This window comes from Dasypus novemcinctus, chromosome 2 (assembly GCF_030445035.2).
Source record: "Dasypus novemcinctus isolate mDasNov1 chromosome 2, mDasNov1.1.hap2, whole genome shotgun sequence".
NCBI lineage: Eukaryota > Metazoa > Chordata > Mammalia > Cingulata > Dasypodidae > Dasypus > Dasypus novemcinctus.
Genome location: NC_080674.1, coordinates 199,669,760 through 199,691,123, shown reverse-complemented (window position 1 = coordinate 199,691,123; position 21,364 = coordinate 199,669,760). Strand labels below are relative to the sequence as shown.

The 21,364-nt window shown below is 36.9% G+C and overlaps 1 protein-coding gene and 1 long non-coding RNA gene across 5 annotated transcripts in view; one reads left to right on the top strand and one right to left on the bottom strand.

Moving 5' to 3' along the window:
• Nucleotides 1–802: 802 nt before the first annotated feature.
• Nucleotides 803–21,364, bottom strand: part of LOC101434481 (uncharacterized) — a 78,416-nt gene continuing 57,854 nt past the window's right edge. For 3 of the 4 annotated variants that reach the window (XR_009182424.2, XR_009182426.2, XR_011647281.1), the window contains 2 exons: nucleotides 18,699–18,750; nucleotides 803–3,130 (listed from right to left, as the gene is read on the bottom strand). This is a non-coding gene — a long non-coding RNA (uncharacterized lncRNA). The remainder of the gene's footprint in view (nucleotides 3,131–18,698; nucleotides 18,751–21,364) is intronic. The other variant, XR_011647282.1, reaches the window with a different exon arrangement.
• Nucleotides 13,483–14,418, top strand: LOC101441933 (olfactory receptor 2G3-like). Its single transcript, XM_012520659.2, has one exon. It carries the CDS (start codon nucleotides 13,483–13,485, stop codon nucleotides 14,416–14,418), a length of 936 nt encoding a protein of 311 aa, XP_012376113.2.

Genomic DNA, 21,364 nt, shown 5'->3' with positions numbered 1-21,364 from the left:
TTGTCTCTGCAGCTTTTTTCTGTGCATCTGAGGCATTTTACTGCTCCATTTATAAAGAACTCCAGGAAGAGACCCACCCTGCAGATGCAATCTAATAAAAGGCCCTTAACTGAAGCTGTCTAATCAAAGCAATCTAATCAAAAGGTCCCATCTACAATGGGTTTACAAGCAGAGGAATGGGCTTCCTTTAAGAATAGGATTTTCTGGGGTCCACAAAAAACTCAAACCCATATAGTCACTGAATTGTTCATGTTAAAATGGTTAATTTTATTTGAATTTCACCTCAGTTTTTAAAATGAGAAAAAAATATAATCTTGCATATAGCTTTAAAAATATAATTTTAACTTCTAATTCTAAGTATGTGTATATATAAAAGCTATGTTGTTGCATACTTAAGATCAAATAACTAGTAGCTAGTGACTATCCAAACATAACTAATTCTCTCAGACTATCTTATTTCACTATCAAATATAATTCAACTGAGACTGAACGAGGTTGAAAGTAATTGATAAATAGCTTCAAACTTTTTTTTCAGTCTATAAGTTAGAATGTTTAAGTCTTTTTTTAAAGAATAAAAACATTTTTGCTGCATAAGAGCTTGTCTTTTCTTGGACTTTGAAATAGGTAGATCCACATGAAAATGGAGAAAATTTTTGTATTGGAACCTTAACTTAATACCTTTCTTCTTCTCCAGTATTGGAATTTGGAGTTTTTTCTTTGATTAGATGTTTTCATTTACTAGAGGGATTGATACTGATTAGTGTGAGGGTTCTCTGCCAGATGCACATTGAAAAGCCGATTATGTGATACCAGAGTTTCAAAGAAAGTTTATTGCTGAACACAAAGCAAGGAGCACAGATCTATTGATAATGAATCTCCCAGAACTGGAGAAATGTAGTGTTTTACATCATTCAGACAATGGCAGGCAGGCTTAGGATGATAAAGAGTTTAGAGATAGTCTAATTGCCGAACATGTGTAGACTGATTACATACTCAGATTTCTTAATTTAAAGTTTAAGCTATTGCACCAGTCAGGCACGCCAACTCTGATTAAAACAGTTTTGGTTTAGCAAGATCACTTAAGAATTTGAAGTGGTCCATCCTGGGCTGATCAATTTTAATAAACAAAGGATCACATGCAACAACATGTGAGGGTACCCCACTCCTGGGTTGCAAAATAATAAAATGACATATAAGCAGGGACAGTAACAAGTTGTCTCATTGCCATCCAGTCAGTGGGCAAGGTTATGTAGTTTCAAAACATAGCATCAGCATTAAACAAACAAGGCATACAGCTGAGTGATTTACAACAGTTTCAGATAGCTGCTTCTTGATATCCCAAGGCTGACATGAATCAAGGCTATAATTCAGCAAGCTATCACAGTTACTGGTATTTTCTTTTGGCTACATTGGAAAATAACAGGTTACCAGTTGCTTAAAATACAATTCAGTGAGTCAAACTACATCTGTTAATTTTTTGGTTACAAGGTGTAGTTTATTAGGTTCATATGATTGTCTTTGACAGAAAAGAGATGTGAATTGATGTTCAGGGAATTAAATTATCCTGTGCCTAAATTATTTTTTCTTATTTCAAGACTTATTGAAGTTTGTAGCATACAATTAAGCACACTAAGAATGGTTTAAAAAAAACTTATTCCCTCACTCAGATAAAACATAATACCAACTTCTTTATTTCTCTAAAATTTTGTTGAATTTGTGTGCATGTGCAAATACATGTGTGCAGGTATAGCTATATTTTTTCTGTAAATATCCACAATAATTCATATGTATATTTCTTTGTGCCTGTTTATAAATAGATTCACACAGAATAGCTTAAATTTAAGTGTCCAAAATTTTGATATAGTATTGATATCTTATTAGGGCTTTTTCCTAATTCCTATGACATATGCATTTTTTAAGCAGTTTTATTAAGATATATCCATATACCCTAATATCAGTATAAACCCTACATTCAGTATAATCACAGAGTTGTGCATTCATCACCACAATCATTATTATAACATGTTCATTACTCCAACAAGGAAAACCCTTCACCCCTTAACAGTCACCTCTCAAGCTCTCTCTCCTTCCCCAACCATACATAACCACTAATTTAACACAGTCTCTATAGATTTATTTATATTTTACACAATTGGATTTTTACCATATGTAGAACTTTGTTTCTGGTTTCTTTCACCTAGTGTAATATTTTTAGATTACTTTCATTTTCTTAATTTAGAGAAGTTGTAAGTTTACATAAAAGTCATCTTAAAAAATACTACTTCATAATCTATAGCAGCATCTCAGGTATCGCTCAGGAGGCTAATAGGCTTTGGCTTTGCCTATAATTTATTATAATTACAAACATATATGAATTAATAAAACATGTATCAATTAATAAAACTCAAATTAGTTTTGAAGACAAATGATAAATCATATTGCAATTGGTATATTAGCTAATCATGTTGCTACTTTCTGTTCTCAAAATATCTCTCAATTTATTTAGTTATTCTTCAAATAATTTTCTAAATTCTTTCTGATTAAAAAAAAAGTCCCATTTTTTGCCTTTCAAGATTTGCTAAAATTTGGGCAAACTATTTTTCTCCATGGTAATTTAAAAATCATCTTAAAAATCTAAATAAATAAGGTATGTGTATTGCATGCAAATTACAAATCAGAAACCTATTTGCATTTCTAATAGTTTTGGAAGTAAGCTTAAAGTCCTTTCTGAAATATGTTAAAGAGACATTAATATTTTAAGTACTTGAGGATCCTGATGCTACAAAAATAAATACTAATCATAGTGAAATCCATATTCAATAATAAGCAGGTCTGGCAGACAGAGGGAAAAAATAAATTATTCTTTTGTTAAAAAAATTCTTCATTTTCAAGATGCCATATTTCATTAAAAGCTTTCTTTTGTTATTTCCATCTCTACCAAACAACCTTTTTGCAACCCTTGCTACTTTTGTCACTTTTTTCTTTTTGACAAAACTGTGTCATAACTGATACTCTTGTCTGTGTCCAGAATCCTCATTATGTAAAAGTTAAATAATCTGGAGTCTCTACAACCAACCATGTGAACAAAATCCAGAGAGTTCCAGAAAGGAATTGTAGACCAGCAGGCGACCTGGAAGAGAATGATGGTTTTCCTTAAGTAAATCTGAGTTAGCTAAATATGGTCTTCCTAAATTTAATGCAGCATATAAATGCATTATCTTCCCCCCAGTTTGGACATGACCACTAGGGATGAGCCTCCCTGGCACCAAGGGATTACTACCAAGCACCAACAAGCAATGCAACTGGAAAAAGACTTTGATCAAAAGGGGGAAAAGGTAAAGGCAAATGAGTTTATATGACTGAGAGACTTAAAAGTGAGTTGGGAAGTCATTCCAGAGGTTATACTTATGTATGTCTCAGCAGGATCTCTTTGAATGCCAAAGTAAATACTACTGCAAATAATGGGGCTCCTGAGGATTCTAGAAACATCCAGATACTATGGTCAGGGTAGATAGCTCAGGAGTTTGATGCCTTGCCAGTGGGCCCTACTTTGGAATTTATGCTCCCCCATGTGACAGAGTTGGATTCAGTTGTGGTTTCCCCAAACACAGCTCTTCTGACCATTGTATTTGAACCTATTATTAGTACTAGTGTTGATAAGTATATGTCCAAGAGACTAAAATCTTTGGGTTGTTCATGTGCCAACTGGACCCGGAATCTCAATGGAATTGCAACACCTACTCTCTAGTTCACTGGACTCACACAGGAAAACTAGCAAGGAGATGATGATTGACAATGACTATCCTAAGGAATTGAGAGATTCTACAACTGCAAGCAAGAGAGACCCATCCATCTGCCCCATGGGATCCAAGCCCCCTCTCAAATTAGAGGTAAAGTAGGCATTACCATCCCAGAATCCCTAGAACTGAAGAATGACCCATGGACTAGAGTAGACTTACTGGTATTCTACTAAAGACTTATTGTGATTCTAGCAATGGAAGAAATTGTATTATTGATGTGGAAGTAGTGGTCACTGGTTTTTCTGAGGGCAGGGAGAGGGAAAAACAAGTGAAATATGAGGGCATTTTCAAGACTTGGCAATTGTCCTGAATGACATTAAAATGACAAATGCAGGCAATTACATATCTTGCCATAACCTACAAAATTGTGCAAGAGAGAGTATAAACTACAGTGTAAACTATAATCAATGCTTACTGGCAATGTTCCAGAATGTTTTCATCAATATTAACAAATGTACCACAATAATGAAGGATTTGTTTATGTGGGAAAATATGGGAGGTATAGGGAGCAGGGTGTATGGGAATCCCCTTTAATTTTATGTAACATTTATGCAATCTATCTTTTTTGAAAAATTAAAAATACATATTTTTTAAAATTCGGAGTTAGCATTCAATAAAATAGGATGAATAGAGAAGGACACTGGTGAAAGCAAAAGTTGCTTTTTAAACCATGAACTGAGGCTCAACTATAAAATATTTATAACATTTCTCTCTCCAAGCTGGGCTTAAATCAACTCATTATCTCATGGTATGGAAAAAGTTTTTCAGTCACCTGGGTATTTAAAAAACTAGCCAGACAGTTTTTATCTTCTCTGAAGTTTCCTTAAGGGTGGTGATGATATCTACATGCAAAGAAAATAATGATGTGATGGTTTTATAGTGTGGAAAAAAGAACATTTCAAGAAAAAAAAGTATTGTGAAATACAGTATTTCATAAAGAAGTCATAAAGTTGCCTCCACAGTAAGAAAATATAAATTTACCCATCTAAGATTTGACTCAATTTTCTGTTTTCTGTTGAAGTGGTGTATTCATGGTTAATATATATTCACAAATAATTAACCATGTATTTAACTGCAGAGCATGCCTATGGTAGACATCAGTCTGCTCCTCTGCACATTCTTTGATATGGAAACAAGTCCCAGAGCCTTAATTTCAATCCTGTTCTAGGGCAATTTTATTGTTTCATGATCTTGCCTTCAGCTCATCCTGGTGTATTCCCCAGAGCACAGATTATTCTTAAGATGATCAATTATAAGGAGCTGAAATCCCTCTACTATGCTCCTCTCTACAAACATGGCCCCTAAACTAATTGCCTACATGAAATCCTTTAGGTCTCACAGGATCCAAGAGAATAAAACCCAGAGACCCCCCATCCCACGTCAGCAAGTTGTCTCTCACTTGCTAAATTTGGATTAGTTCTGCCCCTATCAATTGAATTCTAGGCACAAAGAAGAAAATCTCCAACATTTTGACCCAGGTCTTAATGTTCCATGTCCTGTTTCCTCGCTTCTCTACACCTTTTCCTTCATACAACTTCAAGGTAAAAATGGGTGGAAAAGGCAAGGTTAGGTTCTGATACCTGTGCCATCAGCCTTCTAGTGAGCTCCACAAAGGGATCCGGAAACCTGACTCTCGCACTTACTGGATGAGAGTGAATTATTCCAGGTAATCTGAGGTAAGCACAGGACTTAAAATAAAAGCATTAAGGAGATAGTTCTCTCAAACCTATTCATGAACCCTTTCCTACCATCACCACCACCAGTAATTTTCAGGTCCAGGCACATATTAGGATTGAAATATATATGTACATAGGCATGTGTGTGTGTGTGTGTGTGTGTGTGTGTGTGTGTATTTTTTTAATAAGTCAGTAGCAAAGAATAAGACAATAACCAAAAGTCTCCCAAGAGGAGAAACAGGGAAAATAATCACCCAAGCACACATTGAGTTTCATATGGGTCAAGTATTATACTTAGTATCAGATAAAAAACTAGACTTCAGACTGTAAAATTTCTGTCACCCTCCATGTTACATGATGGTACAGACACGTAGCTTAGACAAAAGTAAAGTTTGAGCTGAGTCTAGACTCTGCAGACTTTGAGTAAAGAAATTTAAAGACTTTAGTATGACAAGTGAAAGAAACTTCATTTTTAAGTGAATTGAGGGAGAAATGACTGAGTTTTAAAGTAGATAAGCTCAACCTAACATGAGAATCTGTGAAGGAATTGTTGAAGATGGAATTAAATTGACACTTTGGAAGTAAGTTTGATATGCCATTCTGAGTAACCATAGAATCCAACTATTCATTCTACCTATTTTATTAAACAGCTAGCAGAGGTTAAAACTAAGCTAGATGAGGGGGGAGACATGGAGAACTTAATTATAGATCAAGTGCCTAAAATATCAACAGGGGAGACCAGTAAGACACTGCAATTGCAGAAGAATATGAAGCAAAATATGGACACAAATAAAGGGAAATTTCACAGAGGAACTGATGTTTGATCCATGTTTTATAAGATAAACAGAACTCCAGAACTTTAATATAAAGAGAAGAGAGAGAGGCTAGCATGTGCAAATGGATGTAAGGTTAGAGTGCATGGCTTTTACAAATATGGTTGAAATGAGTTGTTGAGATGGTAAGATTAGAGAGAGGAAGAAGAGTGGTAATGCAGAGGCCAGAGAAGAGAGGGGCCTGGGTGCTCCAAGTTGGTGTTTGGAGGGACCCTGAGAGTTTTTAAACAATGGAGTGATAAACTGAGGATTATAATTTTTGAAGATTACTCCAGCATATTAGCAAAAGGATAGATTAGGTTGGGTGACTCTGGAAATAAGATAATCTCAGTGGACGATAACATCTTATGTCATTTTATGGCAACAAGGTGATCTGGTCAACAAACTCAGTCTTGAATTTCATGAAGAAATATTCTTTTTGTGGTTTTCCCAAAAATCAGTTATCCAACTAAAATCCATTAATTTGCAATGTTGTTCTTGAAGAGAGAAAATTCCTAGAAAAATTTCCTTTTTATTTACCCAAAATTACCCTTCTGTTATTTTTCCATTTTCGATTTTGTCTTCTCACTGACAAACTCATATTCTATTTTCCTCTTTTTTTAAAAATTAGAGCCATCTAATCATTTATATATATATATTTGTAATGAATTATATTATTGCTATGTAACATTCCCCATGCCATAGATCCTTCAGGGAAATTCTTCTATAGCACTCTTCCAGATTCTAAAAAAACCTTCATCTTAAATATTTCAGTGGATCAATGACCCAATTTAAACTTGTTGCCAAAAAAAAAAAAAAAAAAACAGTGGTCAGGCAGTACAGAAAGTGCTGCACCTTTAGCTTCTCATGATATGGATTATATTTCTAGTAAGGAAGCCAAATAATTCATTAGTTGTTCCCATAATTTCTTCATTGACCTATTTGTCTTAATAGTGTGATCAAAGGAAATTCCAAGATTTTATCACATGTCAGTTTTCCACATTTCCTCATCCTATAATTATGCAATTAAATTTTTAAATAAAATCCTGGATTTATATATCCCTAGTAAATGTTACCCTTTTTATTCAGAATTGACTTCTTGCCTGTTAGGATCATATGAATTAGCTATCCCAGCCAGCTTTAAGTCATCTTAGATTTGCATTATATTTAAGGGACAATAGAGTAAAAGATTTAGGCTTCTGGGTCTCAGTTTTATCATAGAACGGCTCCACTTTCTCTTGCAGTTTTCCTAATCACTCTATGCCACAGTTTCCTCTATGTGTACCGCGTGTGTTCACCAGCTATTTAGCACCATTTTATTAAGTGCAATTAATGTGTCAATTAACTGTGATGAACCTCAATTTGGAGATGAGGAAATGAAAGCTCAGTTGGAAACTAACTTACTTTAAAGGGCTCTGTAGCTTACCGTAAAACTCTTGTTCTTTCCACGTGGACTTTTATGTGCTGCTGTGTCTCTCTTTTTTTTTTTTTTTTTTTTTGCATTTTCTAGTTGTTGCTTATTATTTAGAAAGGTAACTCTTTTTAAGAATGAAGAAACCATCAGTTACAATATGCCTTCCATATACCAGGAACTGCGGTAAGCCTTCCCCATACATGCTTTTTGTATTTTTAACTCTCTCAAAATCCTGAGAGGCATTATTTTTTTCATTTTAATGGAAAATGTCCCTTACCCAAAGTTCTCAGTATAAATGCCTGGTAGAATGTGAATGCTGTTACACTTAATCTGGATACAAAAACTGTGCTCACCACATTACACCAGAACTCCCACCATATGTACCTAACATTGCTCACCTCTGACCAGTCTATAAATCCCAGTTCCCCCATTTTCACATTTCATTAGAAATAACCTTCATTTGCTTCTATTGATCATACTTTCTCAAAGTGACTACAGACTATTTAATCACCTATCCTAGCTTTTCTGAGGTTTATCATCAAACTTAGTGTTATTTAATCCAAAGATTCTGTTTTCTCTCAGTTTGTAAACTTCCGTGATATTTTCCCTTTATATCTGGTGGGACCTCCTCTGTTGCTTAAGAGTTATCCATGATTGTAGACATTTGCAAGTTACCTCCACATATTGTGACGTAATTTCTACGAGTCTAAAGAATTAAACACATGTCAAAATACAAGGTGCTCGTTCCTAGCTGCTTAACAATGTGGCACTGACATGCCTTTCAGGAATTCTTTCTAGTTTAAAGTTGTGTTCTTTCATGAAGAGGCATGAGTGTATAAAGCAATGATTCTGTTTCTTCCTTGTCTATTTTTTATTCCAAACAAAAATTAAAATGGTATTATTTTTGCATGTTCTAAGATCTTAACTCATATGATATTTTTCAGACTTTCTGAAATTATTTTTCCAAGTTTATCATATATGTTTTAATAAATCTAGTTCACATATACCATTATATCATATATACTCTTCCCATTTGTGGGATAAAATGTTCTTCAAAATTTAGAGCATAAGAAAATATCTTGCTGCATGTGAAATTCAAAGGATTGAGATTAAAAGGACAGAATAATGATGAAAGGATAGACAATATAGAAAAATGATTAATGTGGTATTTAGGAAAATCAATCTATTGGTTTTATCCAAATTATTTTCATATGGAAATCCAGAATACCAGGGGAATAAAAAACAATTATGGTAGTAGTAGTATTGTCATGTAGTGATATTGATAATGGTTGTAAAATGTCTGACTATGTGTATGGAAATTACTTTTTGTTCAAGCCACCTTTGCTTATATTCATGAAAGTTAAAAACTTCTTATGGAGTGTTGATTCTCCATAGAGTGTGAGAAGCAAAGAAATTCTCAAAGCCTTTATTTAATCAGTTAGTTAATCAGTCAGTTTCATTTTTATGGGGTTTCTTTGGAGAAGTGGAAAAGTTTACAGAAAAATTTTGCATAAAATACAAAGTTCCCATATACCACCCTATTATTAACAGTTTACAATAGTGTGGGTACATTTGCTATAATCAATGAAAGAATATTTTATATCTATTATAACTACAGCCTATGGTTTGTATTAGGATTCACTGTTGGTGTTGTACATATATTTTAAAAAATGTTTATTCTACAAACATATCTAGACCTATAATTTCCCCCTTCAATTATGTTCAAATATATAACTCAATGGAGTTTCTTGCATTCACAATGTTGTGCTGACATCGTCACCATCTGTTACCAAAACTTTAGCATCACTCCAGACAAAAACTCTGTAACAGTTAACTCCCCAATCATTATCCATACCCCATCCTCTGGTATTCTTTCCTCTAGTTCCTGACTTTATGAATTAACTTATTCCAATTATTTCATATCAGTAAGATCATAAATTTTTTTTTCTTTTTGTGGCTGGCTTATTTTACTCAATAAAACCTCATCAAGGTTCATCCCTGTTACCCATGTATCAGAACTTCATTCCTTTTTACACGTGAATAATATTCCACTGTATATATACACCACAATTTGCCTATCCAGTCACTGGCTATTGGGCACTTGCTTCCATCTTTTGTCTATTTTGAGTAATGCCACTATGAACATGAGTATGCAAATACCTGACTGAGTCTCTGCTTTCAATTCCTTTGGGTATATACTTGGATTATTGGTACATATCGTAATTCTATATTTAACCTTCTAAGGAATGGTCAAACTGTTTTCCACAGTGGCTGCACCATTTTACATTCCCACCAACAATGAATGAATTATTTCTCCACATTGTTTCCAAAACTTGCTATTTTACTCTTTTTTTTTTAATAGTAGCCATTCTGATGGGTAGGAAATAATTTCTTCATTGTGGCTTTGATTTGCATGTCCCTAATAACGAGTAATGTTGAGATCTTTTCATGTGCTTTCTGTCAATTTGTGTATCTTTGGAGAAATGCCTACTCAAGTCTTTCCCCATTTTTAAATTGAGTTATTTGGCTTTTGGTTGAGTTGTATGATTTCTTTATATATTCTGGATAGTAAACCCTCAATGGATACATGATTTCCAAATATTTTCTCCTATTCTGTGGGTTGTCTTTTTACTTTCATGAGAAGGTTCTTTGATGCACAAAAGTTTTAAATTTTGATACATCTATTTTTATATTATGGCTCACACTGTGTGTGTAATGTACCAGCACCAACATTCAGGCACGTTGCTGTGTGCATAGGGGTTACCCTGTGCTTCTAGAACCCGCAGCTAGAGGCGGCTCCACATCACTCTGGCGAGTAGATGGGGAGGAGTCAGCAGGGTGCTACAAGAGCATCCTGCTGCTTTTTAAGGCTTCATTTTCTATTTTTCCCCTTTTTAACTTTTTTTTTAATTTTTAAAGACACTTTAGATTACATGAATATTGCATAAAAATAAAGGGGATTCCCATATTCCCCATTCCCTTCCCTGCATGACATTGCAATGACGATAAAGCCTATTATGTATTTTGTCATCACCTATAAAACTGTGTGGGGCAGAGTATAAAATATAAGGTAAACTATACTCCATGGTTAGTAGCAATGTTTCAATATGTGTTCATTAATTGAAGCAAATGTACCGCACTAATGAAAGATGTTAATGTGGGAAGGAATGGGAAGGGGCGGTTTCATTTTCTTGATTCAGCACTAACCCAGTTTATGTAACCCTTTAACTGATTTCTGGAATTTTGAGGTAGATGCCTGACAGTTTTTATGACTTCTTCAAAGATTCTGTGGGAAAATGGCACTTGGAGTATTTTTGCTGCCATCTTGGTCTTCTGGACTCTCCAGTTAATTAGTTTTTAAAAAGGATAATTAAGTATAGAACTGTAAGTGCATAATACATCTCAACTCTGACCCAACAGTTCAAAGGAGATTAGAAAAAAGAAAAAAATTAACCTTAATAAAATAAATTCTAGGGCTGGGAGAACAAAGAAACTGATAAACAAAGACATGTAATTACTTTGTTACTTTATCATCCTTCACAAAGGTTGAAGTATTAAGCTTGGGTAGAAGGTTTCCACTTTGAATACTGAATCTAAAACTCCAATTAAAAGATTAATTCAGGTTATAAGTGATGACAACTAACCTGATTTTGATTTCTTGGAAGGGATCTTCCCCTCTTAACAATCAATCTTATTTTTCCTATTTCCAAAAGTAAGCCAGTGTATCTTTCTACAAAAAAAACATTAGTCTGAGAAACATCCATAAACTGTGGCACTTTGAGTTGGTTTGAGTTATGAGACAATGATCCATCCTGGTAAAATGTGAAATATAAAATAAAAATGGTACTACCAAACAGAGTAATGATGGAAATGTATTTAAGTAATGTGGAATTTGGGACATCTACATTAGAGAATAACTACAATAGACTTTCTAATTTATTCAGGGAATACCTCCAAATTTATGGAGGGTGAAACAATGATAATTTAACTGAGCACAATATAAGAATTGGTACACGGTGCCTACATCTCCACTCAGTGGTGGTGAACTAAGTTTTAGATAGCTAAGATTGAAGTATTATTGGAATATCCAGGAAAAAATATCCTGCAAGTGATAATAAATTTGAGATGAAAAAGAAATTACACATCCTGTAAAGACTTTAGATAAAATATGACATCATTTTGGAAGGAATTGTAGACTTCTTCAGGCTTTCCCTGGACAACTAACAAAATGATGATGATGGACAAGTGTCATTCCAAAAAGCAATGAGTATCTGCAATTGCAAGCAAAACAATTCCTTCCATCTGCCCCATAATATCTTAAGTTCCCTCTCAGCCTAAAACAGAGTAGACATCATCCCAAATCCCTCAAGACTGAGGATTGAACAAACATAATCAGGGAGTGTAATCAGGGAACAAAGTAGATTTATTGCAGATATTATCTTGTGTTAATGGAAGAACTCGTAACATTGATGTAAAGATAGTGGTTGCCAGGTGTTCAGAGCGGAGGGTGAGGGATGGATAAGCAGAACACAGGACATTTTTAGGACAGGGTACTACCATGTTGCATACATGACATTATACATTTGTTAAAGCCCATGAAACTGATACAATACCAAATGTAAACCATAATGTAAACATAGACTTTGGTCTGTAGCAGTACTTCAGTGTTGGTGCACCAACTGTAACAAATTTACCAGACAAATGTGAGAAGTCAAAAATAGGGGAAATTATGTGTATGTGTATAGGGAGGCAAAGTCATATGGTAATTCCCTTTAGTTCGGTGTACTTTCTCTGTAAATCTAAAACTTATCTAAAAATAAAATTTATTATAAAAAATAACAAAAGATTGTAAAAGATTAAAAGTAACTGAGTAAAGAGAAAAGAGAGACAATGAAAACTGGGAAAATGGGAGTTAAATGAAAAAGGAAAGGAAAGAATATTACTCAAAATAAACTCTCATTTTCTACTCTTCCCTCACAGGAAGAATTCAGATTTTAGTTGCTATAATAGTACCACCACCACCCCCAACTTCTAATCTGTTCATTTGAGAATACAAGTATTATTCACCTAACCAGACTGAAAAAAAAAATTAGGTAACATTTCCTTTAAATATTTTCCTGAAAGAGGAATGCCAGATGCAAAGGACCACACGCTTGTTTCATCATGACTGAAAATAGTGTGCTGTATGCTACTTGTACAAGTAGATAGATATATATTAGACATAAACAAGAGTAACCAACACTCATACAGAATCTACCATGAAAGATGATAAGAGAGATTGATAGAAAGACAGATGATAGAGATGGAGATAGAGACATAAGTATATAAAATTTTTCAAAAAAAATAAACATTTTTATATTTAAATGAGGAGACTGTAACACAGAAAGGATAAGTGACATGGTTAAATCCATGAGTGTTGGAGACAAACTCAGCAACTACCTCCACATTCTGCATTCTTACCATGACACTACACAGCAGAGAGATTCAAGAGCCAGGTAGAGAAAAGTGTGCGAGAGGATAATAAGATATCTTCATATAAATGCACAGATGATCAGGCTCTATAAAGAGAATTCCATTATATATAACCTATCCCAGATCATTCCCTTGTTCAATGTCAAATGCTAAGACAGTGTTTATTCAGAATTAGTCCATCATTAGTTATGGAGTTTGTCACACCAACACAGTTACAGAATGTTGATACGTAGTAGTTGAAAATGTAAAGATTTACTTATCCTCTAAATCTGATCCCTTTAATTGCAGCCATAAATAAGGAGAACACCATGGAAGGTGAAAACATGAGTTTCCCAAATACGTTTGTCTTGTTGGGCTTCTCAGATCATCCGTGTCTGGAGATGCCTCTCTTTGGTGTGGTGCTGATTTCCTACATTGTAACCCTGGTGGGGAACAGCTCAATCATCCTTCTCTCCCTGGCGGAGCCCAGACTCCAGACACCCATGTACTTCTTCCTGAGCAACCTCTCTGTGCTGGACCTCTGTGTCACCACCACCATTGTGCCCCAGCTACTGGCCAACCTCTGGGGGCCAAAGAAGACCATCGCCTCCTGGGGCTGCATCACTCAGGCCTACCTCTTCCACTGGACAGGGTGCACTGAATGTGCCCTGCTGGCAGTGATGGCCTTCGATCGCTACGTGGCCATCTGCCAGCCACTTCAGTACACTCTCATTATGCGTCCCCAGGTGTGTGTGCACCTGGCATCTGCAGCCTGGTCTAGTGGTCTGGCCAATTCAGTGCTTCAAGCCACCCTTACCCTCCAACTTGACCGCTGTGGTCACCACACCCTGGACCACTTCTTCTGTGAGGTGCCTGTTCTGATCAAGCTGGCCTGTGGAGACACCACTGCTAATGACCTGTACCTGGCTGTGGGAGCCATCCCTTTTGTTCTGGTGGCTCCCCTACTTGTGTTGGTCTCTTATATCTTCATTGCAAGGACTGTGCTGAAGTTACCTTCAGCTGAAGGAAGGTCCAAGGCCCTCAGCACCTGCAGTTCCCACTTAGCAGTCATCATAATGTTCTTTGGGCCAAGCATCTACATGTATCTCCAGCCTCCTGCCAATAGCATCCAGGCCAAATTCACGTCCTTCTTCTATTGCATTATCACACCACTCCTGAATCCACTCATCTACACCTTAAGAAACAAGGATGTGAAGATAGCATTGAAGAGGATCCTACAATCCCAGGAATGGCTGAAATCCTAAAATGTGTAAAAGTCATAAGCCATATTATCTCTGCCTGTCTCCTGGAACAATTGCATACACACTAAGAACAAGTACTAGAGCCTCTAAGATTCAAAATGAGCATCCAAGAGCTCCTAAGAATGTTTTCCCATCTCTCAATATTCACCATCCTGGTATTCAGAGAGGCTTGTCCTTCTAAAAAGTACTATTTTTTGAAATATCAAATAGAGTCATTGTTCCCTTTCTTGATTCTGTCCAAATGTTTTCATCAGACAGTACAGCAGCAATGTTCATACATTTGTGGGAGGGTGAATGGTAGCATTATTTCAAATGCCCTCCTGCAAAAGCTCTACTTCAATAGATGCCCTGATGTAGATACTGGGTATTTTCATAGCAGTTACAGTTACAAACGTCAACTGAGGGAGTGCTGAGTTCCTACCCAGGGGAGCTCTGTCACATTCCCCAAAGGGACAGCAACAATCCCCCGAGTGCAAGGGGAAAGACAAGTGAAGAAGGATGCTCCAATAATGAACCCTTGATACTTGATGACTATGCTTATGAGCCTGTGTGCCTGAAATTTCAACTAGACCTCGAACTGCAGGGTGCCTCCTGAGACCCTCCACATTACTCAAATGTAACCACTCTTGAAGCCAAACTCAGCATGCAAATGCATTACCTTCCCCCTAGCATGGGACATGACACTGGGAGATGAGTCTCCCTGGCGCTGAGAGATTATTACCAATCACTAACTGGTGATGCAACTAGAAAAAGACCTTGAATGAAAGGGGGAAATGGTAAAGAGAAATGAGTTTACATGGCTAAGAGTCTTCAAAAAAGAGTTGGGAAATCATCAGAGGGGTTGCACTTACGCATCCCTCAGCAGGATCCCTGAGACAGCCAAAATAGATAAAATCCCAGTTACTGGTTCTGCTGAGGGCTGTGGAGACACACAGGTTCTATAGTCATGGCAAATGGCTCTGGAGTTCCGTGCCTTGTCAGTGGGCCCTACTTTGGAATTTGTGCTCCTGAGTATGATGGTGTTAGACTCAGATGTGACCTCTCTACACATGCCACTTCTGTCACTTATATTGAACCTGTGGTTAGTGCTGGGGTTGCTGTATACTCAGGAGACTTGAATCTCTGGACTGGCCCTGAACCTCAGCAGAGTTGCAACTCCTACCCTCTGATTCATTGGTCTTACCCAGGTCAGCTAACAGGGAGGTGAAGATGGTCAATCACCACTCCAGGGAACCGAGAGTGCCTACAACTCCGAGCAGGAGAATCACATCCATCAACCATGTGGGATCTAAGCCCCCTCTTGATATTGTAGTGGAGTGGACATCACCATCAAAGGGCACACAAGATGGAGGAATAAAATATGGATTAGAGTGGACTTACTTGTGTTCTACTATAGAAATATTGTGACTAGTAATGGAAGAAATTGTAGCATTGATGTGGAGAAAGTGGTCATGGTAGTTGCTGAGGGCAGGGAGAGGGAAGAAGAGATGTGATGTGGGGGCATTTTATGGACTTGGAGTTATCCTAAATGATATTGTAGGGATAGGTGCTGGGCATTATATATCCTGCCATAACCCACTGAATGGACTGGGGGAGAGTGTAAACTATAATGTAAACTATTATCCATGTTGTGCAGCAGTGCTCCAAAAAGTATTTGCCAAATGCAATGAATGCACTACAATTATGAAAGAGGTTGCTGATGTGGGGGGAGGGGGAGGTGTGATTTGGGGTATATGGGAGCCTGTCATATTTTTTAGTGTAACATTTTTTGTGATCTAGGTATCACTGAAAAAATACAATTTAAAAAAGTAATAAAAAACAAGATGCCCTGCAAATAAATTGGCTAAAAACTTCTTTTCAAATCTTAACAAGGTTTTAAAACAAGATTTGCCTTAGATTCATCACATTTCCTACGCAAACCTTTTTCTCACTCTCCTCTCTGTCTCACAAGCTTTCTCCTTCATCAAACACCTTGTCACCTTAAAATATATCATATTCTTACTTCATCAATGTCCTGCTCATCTCTCTTTGAACATTTATTCAAAGTAATAACTTTGTCCTTAGTATAACAAGTTCACTTCACGTCCCTTAATCAATTTATGACAAATGTAATATGATGCAATATATGTTTATATTTCTTTCATATGTATGTATGGGGCATATCTGTATTTGTTTTCTCCATTTCACTATAAACATTTAAAGTTAGGGTAATCCTTCTTCCTTTATATACGGATGTGGCAGATTGAGTTTTGTATCCCAGACAAGGCATATTCTTAAACTTTATCCCTTCCTGTCAGTGTGAATTCATTGCAAATAAGACATTGTGAAGATGATATTTTTAGTTACAGTCTGGCCCACTAAATCAGATGGGTCATTTTTTTTCTTTTTTTAAATTTAAAGAAGTTTTATATTACAGAAAATTTACAGCAAAAATATATGGAAGAAAGCAGATGTGGCTCGAGCAGTTGAGTGCTTGCCTCCCACATGGGAGGTCATGAGTTTGGTTTCCTCTGCCTCCTAAAGAAGACAAACAAACTATAAGCAGACAATGAGCAGACATTGAGCAAAAAAATACACAGACATCGAGAGAAAACAATGGGCAAACAAGTAGCAAAAACAATGAGTAAACAGACAAGGGAGCCATCTCCATGGGGGTTGGGGAATATAGGGGATTCCCACATATCTTACCCCTTCCTCCTCTCACATATTACCCTATTAATAACACCTCACATTAGTGTGGTACATTTGTTACACTTGATGAACAGATATTGAAGCATTGCTACTAACCAAGGTCTAGAAGTTACATTATGGTTTACACTTTGCACCATCCAATTTTACAGGTTTTGACAAAATGTATAATTGCCTGTATCTGTCATTGCAATATCATGCAGAACACTTTCAATGTCACCAAAATGCCCCATGTTACACCTACCCTCACCCTCCCCTCAGAATTTCTTTTAACCAATATCTTTATCAATGTTGCAAATTCTTCCATTACTACAATAATAATAAATCTACTTTGGTCTATGGTTGCATAGCCCCTTATGTTTGTTCATTCCTAAGTCTTGAGGATTTAGGGATGGTGATGCCCCCTTTGCTTCAGCATGAGAGGGAGCTTAGATCTTATGGGGCAGATGGATGGAACTGTTTTGTTTGCAGTTGTAAATATTGTTTTGGGGGATGGGCATTGTCCATCATCACCCTTTTGTTAGTTGTTCTGGGCAAGTCCAATGAATAGGAGAGGAGGTGTTATCTGCAAATCTACTGAGATTCAGGGCTTAACCAGCATGTGAACAGCTGGAAAATTTAGTTTCTGGGACATATATTCAATGCATATAATGTTAATTACAGGTTCAAATAAAAGAGGTAGAAAAATCATGCGTAGGAACTTTATAAATAAATCTAACTCAGTTGCATTGGGGAGAGAGGTTATCATTTATTCCAAGGTAAAGCCCACCAATGGGTTGCTGATTTTATGGATTTGTGTGCACTGCCTGAAGTGCAAGCAAGATATCTCATAGCCCTTAGGAGTATTTGTTTAAGTCTTTGTTTACTGTGCCAATTAGTGAGATCTGCCTGAGATGTGCATAAGTCTAACCTCCGAAATGACCTCCCAACACACTTTGAAATCTCTTATCCATAAAAATTCACTCATGTAGGAGAGTCAGTGTAGCTCAGTGGTTGAGCACCTGCTTCACATGTATGAAGTCCTGAGTGTAATCCCTGGTACCTCCTTTAAAAAAAAACTCTTTTGTATTTAATTTTTTTCCATTTGGTCAAGGCTTTTTTTCCAAATGCATTACTGATTGGCACTTGGTAACAGTCCCTCAGTACTAGGGGGGCTTATCCGTGGGAGTCAAGTCCCATGTTAGGGGGAAGGTATATGTCCCAGAGACTATATACAAGCTGTTTCAATTTTATAAGAATAAGGTTCATAAGTACAAGCATTAATATTGAGGGCTTAGAGTATTAGTCTATTTCTTTTATTAGGCACTGCCTGTTTATTCAGAGATACTTGCCACTTTATTAGAGAACATAGCAGGACTTCACAGGATGGACTCAAAGAGTTGAAGACAGAGATTGAAGTGCATTTTACTCAAAATGGAGCTACATTCCTAGCTAGTTCCTGCTATGGTCAGAGCAGCCATCTGCCTTTTCTCTTTGCTATCTCACTTTATAAGTTAATACTCACTAGTTTCAAAAATTCCTGTCTCAGAAACAAATCTCTATTTCTGTTAGTAATCTCCTTAGAATTCCCTCTGAATGACTATTGTTCAATTTACCTTTATGGATCTTGAAACCCCATATCACTTAACTTCAGTGCTTTACACCTTTCTTGGAAAGAAAGTTAAAGTTAATAAGTGGTGAGTACAGAGTAACTTCTAGCAAGATTTATCTACACTCTTGCCCCACAGAAAAATAAATTACAAATTTACAACAAATAGAATATGCATGTTTTCAGAATTGCTGAATTATTATATTAAAGAGGATAATTTGTCTTATTTTCTGGCTGCTTTCAGTATTTTCTTTTCATTTTTGGTTTCCAGGAATGGAACTATGATGTGCCTAGATGTAGTTCTATTTATATTTCTCTTGCTTGGTGTTCACAGAATTCCTTACATTAAATAGTTGTATTTTTCACCATATTGAGAGAGTTTATAACCATTTTTCCAGCCCATTGACCCTGATTCAAAGGAGCTATTAGAGTTCTGATTGGATATCATCCTGGAAACATATCCCCTAAGGCTAGGGCAGACTTTATAGTCACAACCTCTTTGAAAAAGATGTTTCATTATGAGCAAAGTATTTATCTCCATCTGTATAATATTGAGCTGGAGGGACAATTTCTTTTCAGATATATGAAAGAAGGAAGATATCTCACAAAGAAGAGAGTTGATGATCTGAATGCAATGTAATATGTGTATGAAATCGGTTTAGTTGATTTGTATAAGTTTTACATAATTACCAGCCCTATGGAAAATTATAGCCTCATACACCACTCTTTTTAAAATTTTTTATTTTTTAAATATCCTTAGATTACATAAATGTTATATTAAAAAATGTAAGAGATTCTTATAACTGCAACCCCTAGTTCTCTTCCACTTTTCCACATGAACAAACACCATACACTTTTGCTCCCTAGATATCCCCATACTAAAACTGGAAGTCGGAGTTTCCACACCAAATCCTACAGTTTGACTTTTTTCATTTCTATCACCTCTGATCTCATTCCACAGTCTTGAAAAGTTACCCATAAAGGCAAAGGTTTTCCAGAGGTACTGCTGAAAGGGCACCTGAAACAATTACTGTAGAAAGTCCTATTCCAGATCTTGGGGACCCTGAAACCAATTTTGTGCAAAAGACACTAGGACTTGAACAGAGCCTTTGGGAGTGAAGATAGAACTCCTCACCAAGAAAGAGTGGTTTGTGGTAAAAAAAATTCAGTGAGCTGTTAGCTCTTTCAAGAACCTAAAATCTAATGGAGCCAAGGTTGGTATAGACAGAAAGGTGATCTATAAGGCAGATGCTTGTACCACTCACACTCAGATCCTTTTAAGTAATGTGAAGAGATAAAGGGTACTGGGGCTGTTTGGCTGTAGTGGTTTTCTGAATGAGGAAGGAAGTTGGGAGAGTATTCCAAGAGAATAAAGAGCATGTCAAACACATAGAATTTAAAGGAAAAAATCAAAACTGTTCTGTCTTAAAAGTCATGAGAGTTTTATTCCATGAAAGCATCAGGCATCTTAGAGATAACAGGAGGAGATATGACTCTCAAAGTAACTTGGGGATTGGGGACAGAGAGAAAAGGTCTTTTCTTTCAAAATAAGTAAATAGCAATACGGGTACATGTGGACTCTACAAATTTTAGTTGGCTGAGCTATGGGAGGTGCAGAGGTGATACAGGAAATGAAAGCCTAGCTATTTTCTTTCCAAGACATTATGATTTTATGGGAGTAAATGATAAGAGGCAAGTACAATAAGACAGTGATCTTCAAATAATTTTGTTCATACATTCACTAAATGAATTTGGAAAGCTAGGTACTTGCTTGCACATTTATTAATTGGCTTCAGCCAATTTCTTTGTAAGTTTAAACAGTCGCAAAGAGGAATGTCATGGTGTGTTTGATTTAAATATATTTTATTAAACTTTAAAGCTGTGGATTAAGTTCATTCAATTTCTTGAAAATTCCCATCTAACTCCATGAGCAAATACAGTCTTCATTTTCAAATCACCAGGCTGATAAGATTTACTTTTCATTTGAAAAATTATATTTTATTTATTTTTGATTTTAAAAAGTATGCATCTCTGTGGTGCGACAGCTTGCTCGGTCGGTAGAGGTGGGGTCTGGCTGCGGACGAGGGGTCGGTCCAGCTTTGGACGAGGGGTCGGTCCCGCTTGGGACGAGGGGTCGGTCCCGCTTGGGACGAGGGGTCGGTCCCGCTTGGGACGAGGGGTCGGTCCGGCAGCAGACGAGGGGTCGGTCTCACAGGGGTTGCGTGGTTCGGCTGACGGGGTCGCCCGGCGAAGCCGGCGACGAGGGAGTCACCCGGAGAAGCAGGCGACGAACTGGGGACAAGGGAGGCCAGGCCCTTGTCGGGGGCTCTCAGGACTGGAGAGCGCACGGCAGAAGAACTACCGCGGAGACAAGGTAAACACGCAAGTCCACTTTATTGAGGGAGAGGCAACAGTTTTATAGGGGCTGGGGAAGGCTGATTGGTCGAAGCCACACCCTGTTCTGATTGGTTGCCGGAGAAAGGTCAGTGGGCGGTACTGGAAGGAGGAGGGGTGGTGGTTAGGGATTGGCTGTTGCTGTTGCTGGGGGAAGTGGCAGGGTTTAGGGATTGGTGGCTGCTGTTGCTGGGGTGGAGGGCAGACTTGAGTTTCCCGCCCATGCCTGGCTGTTGCTGCTGTCGGGGGGAGGGAAAAGGGCAGACTGGGATTTTCCGC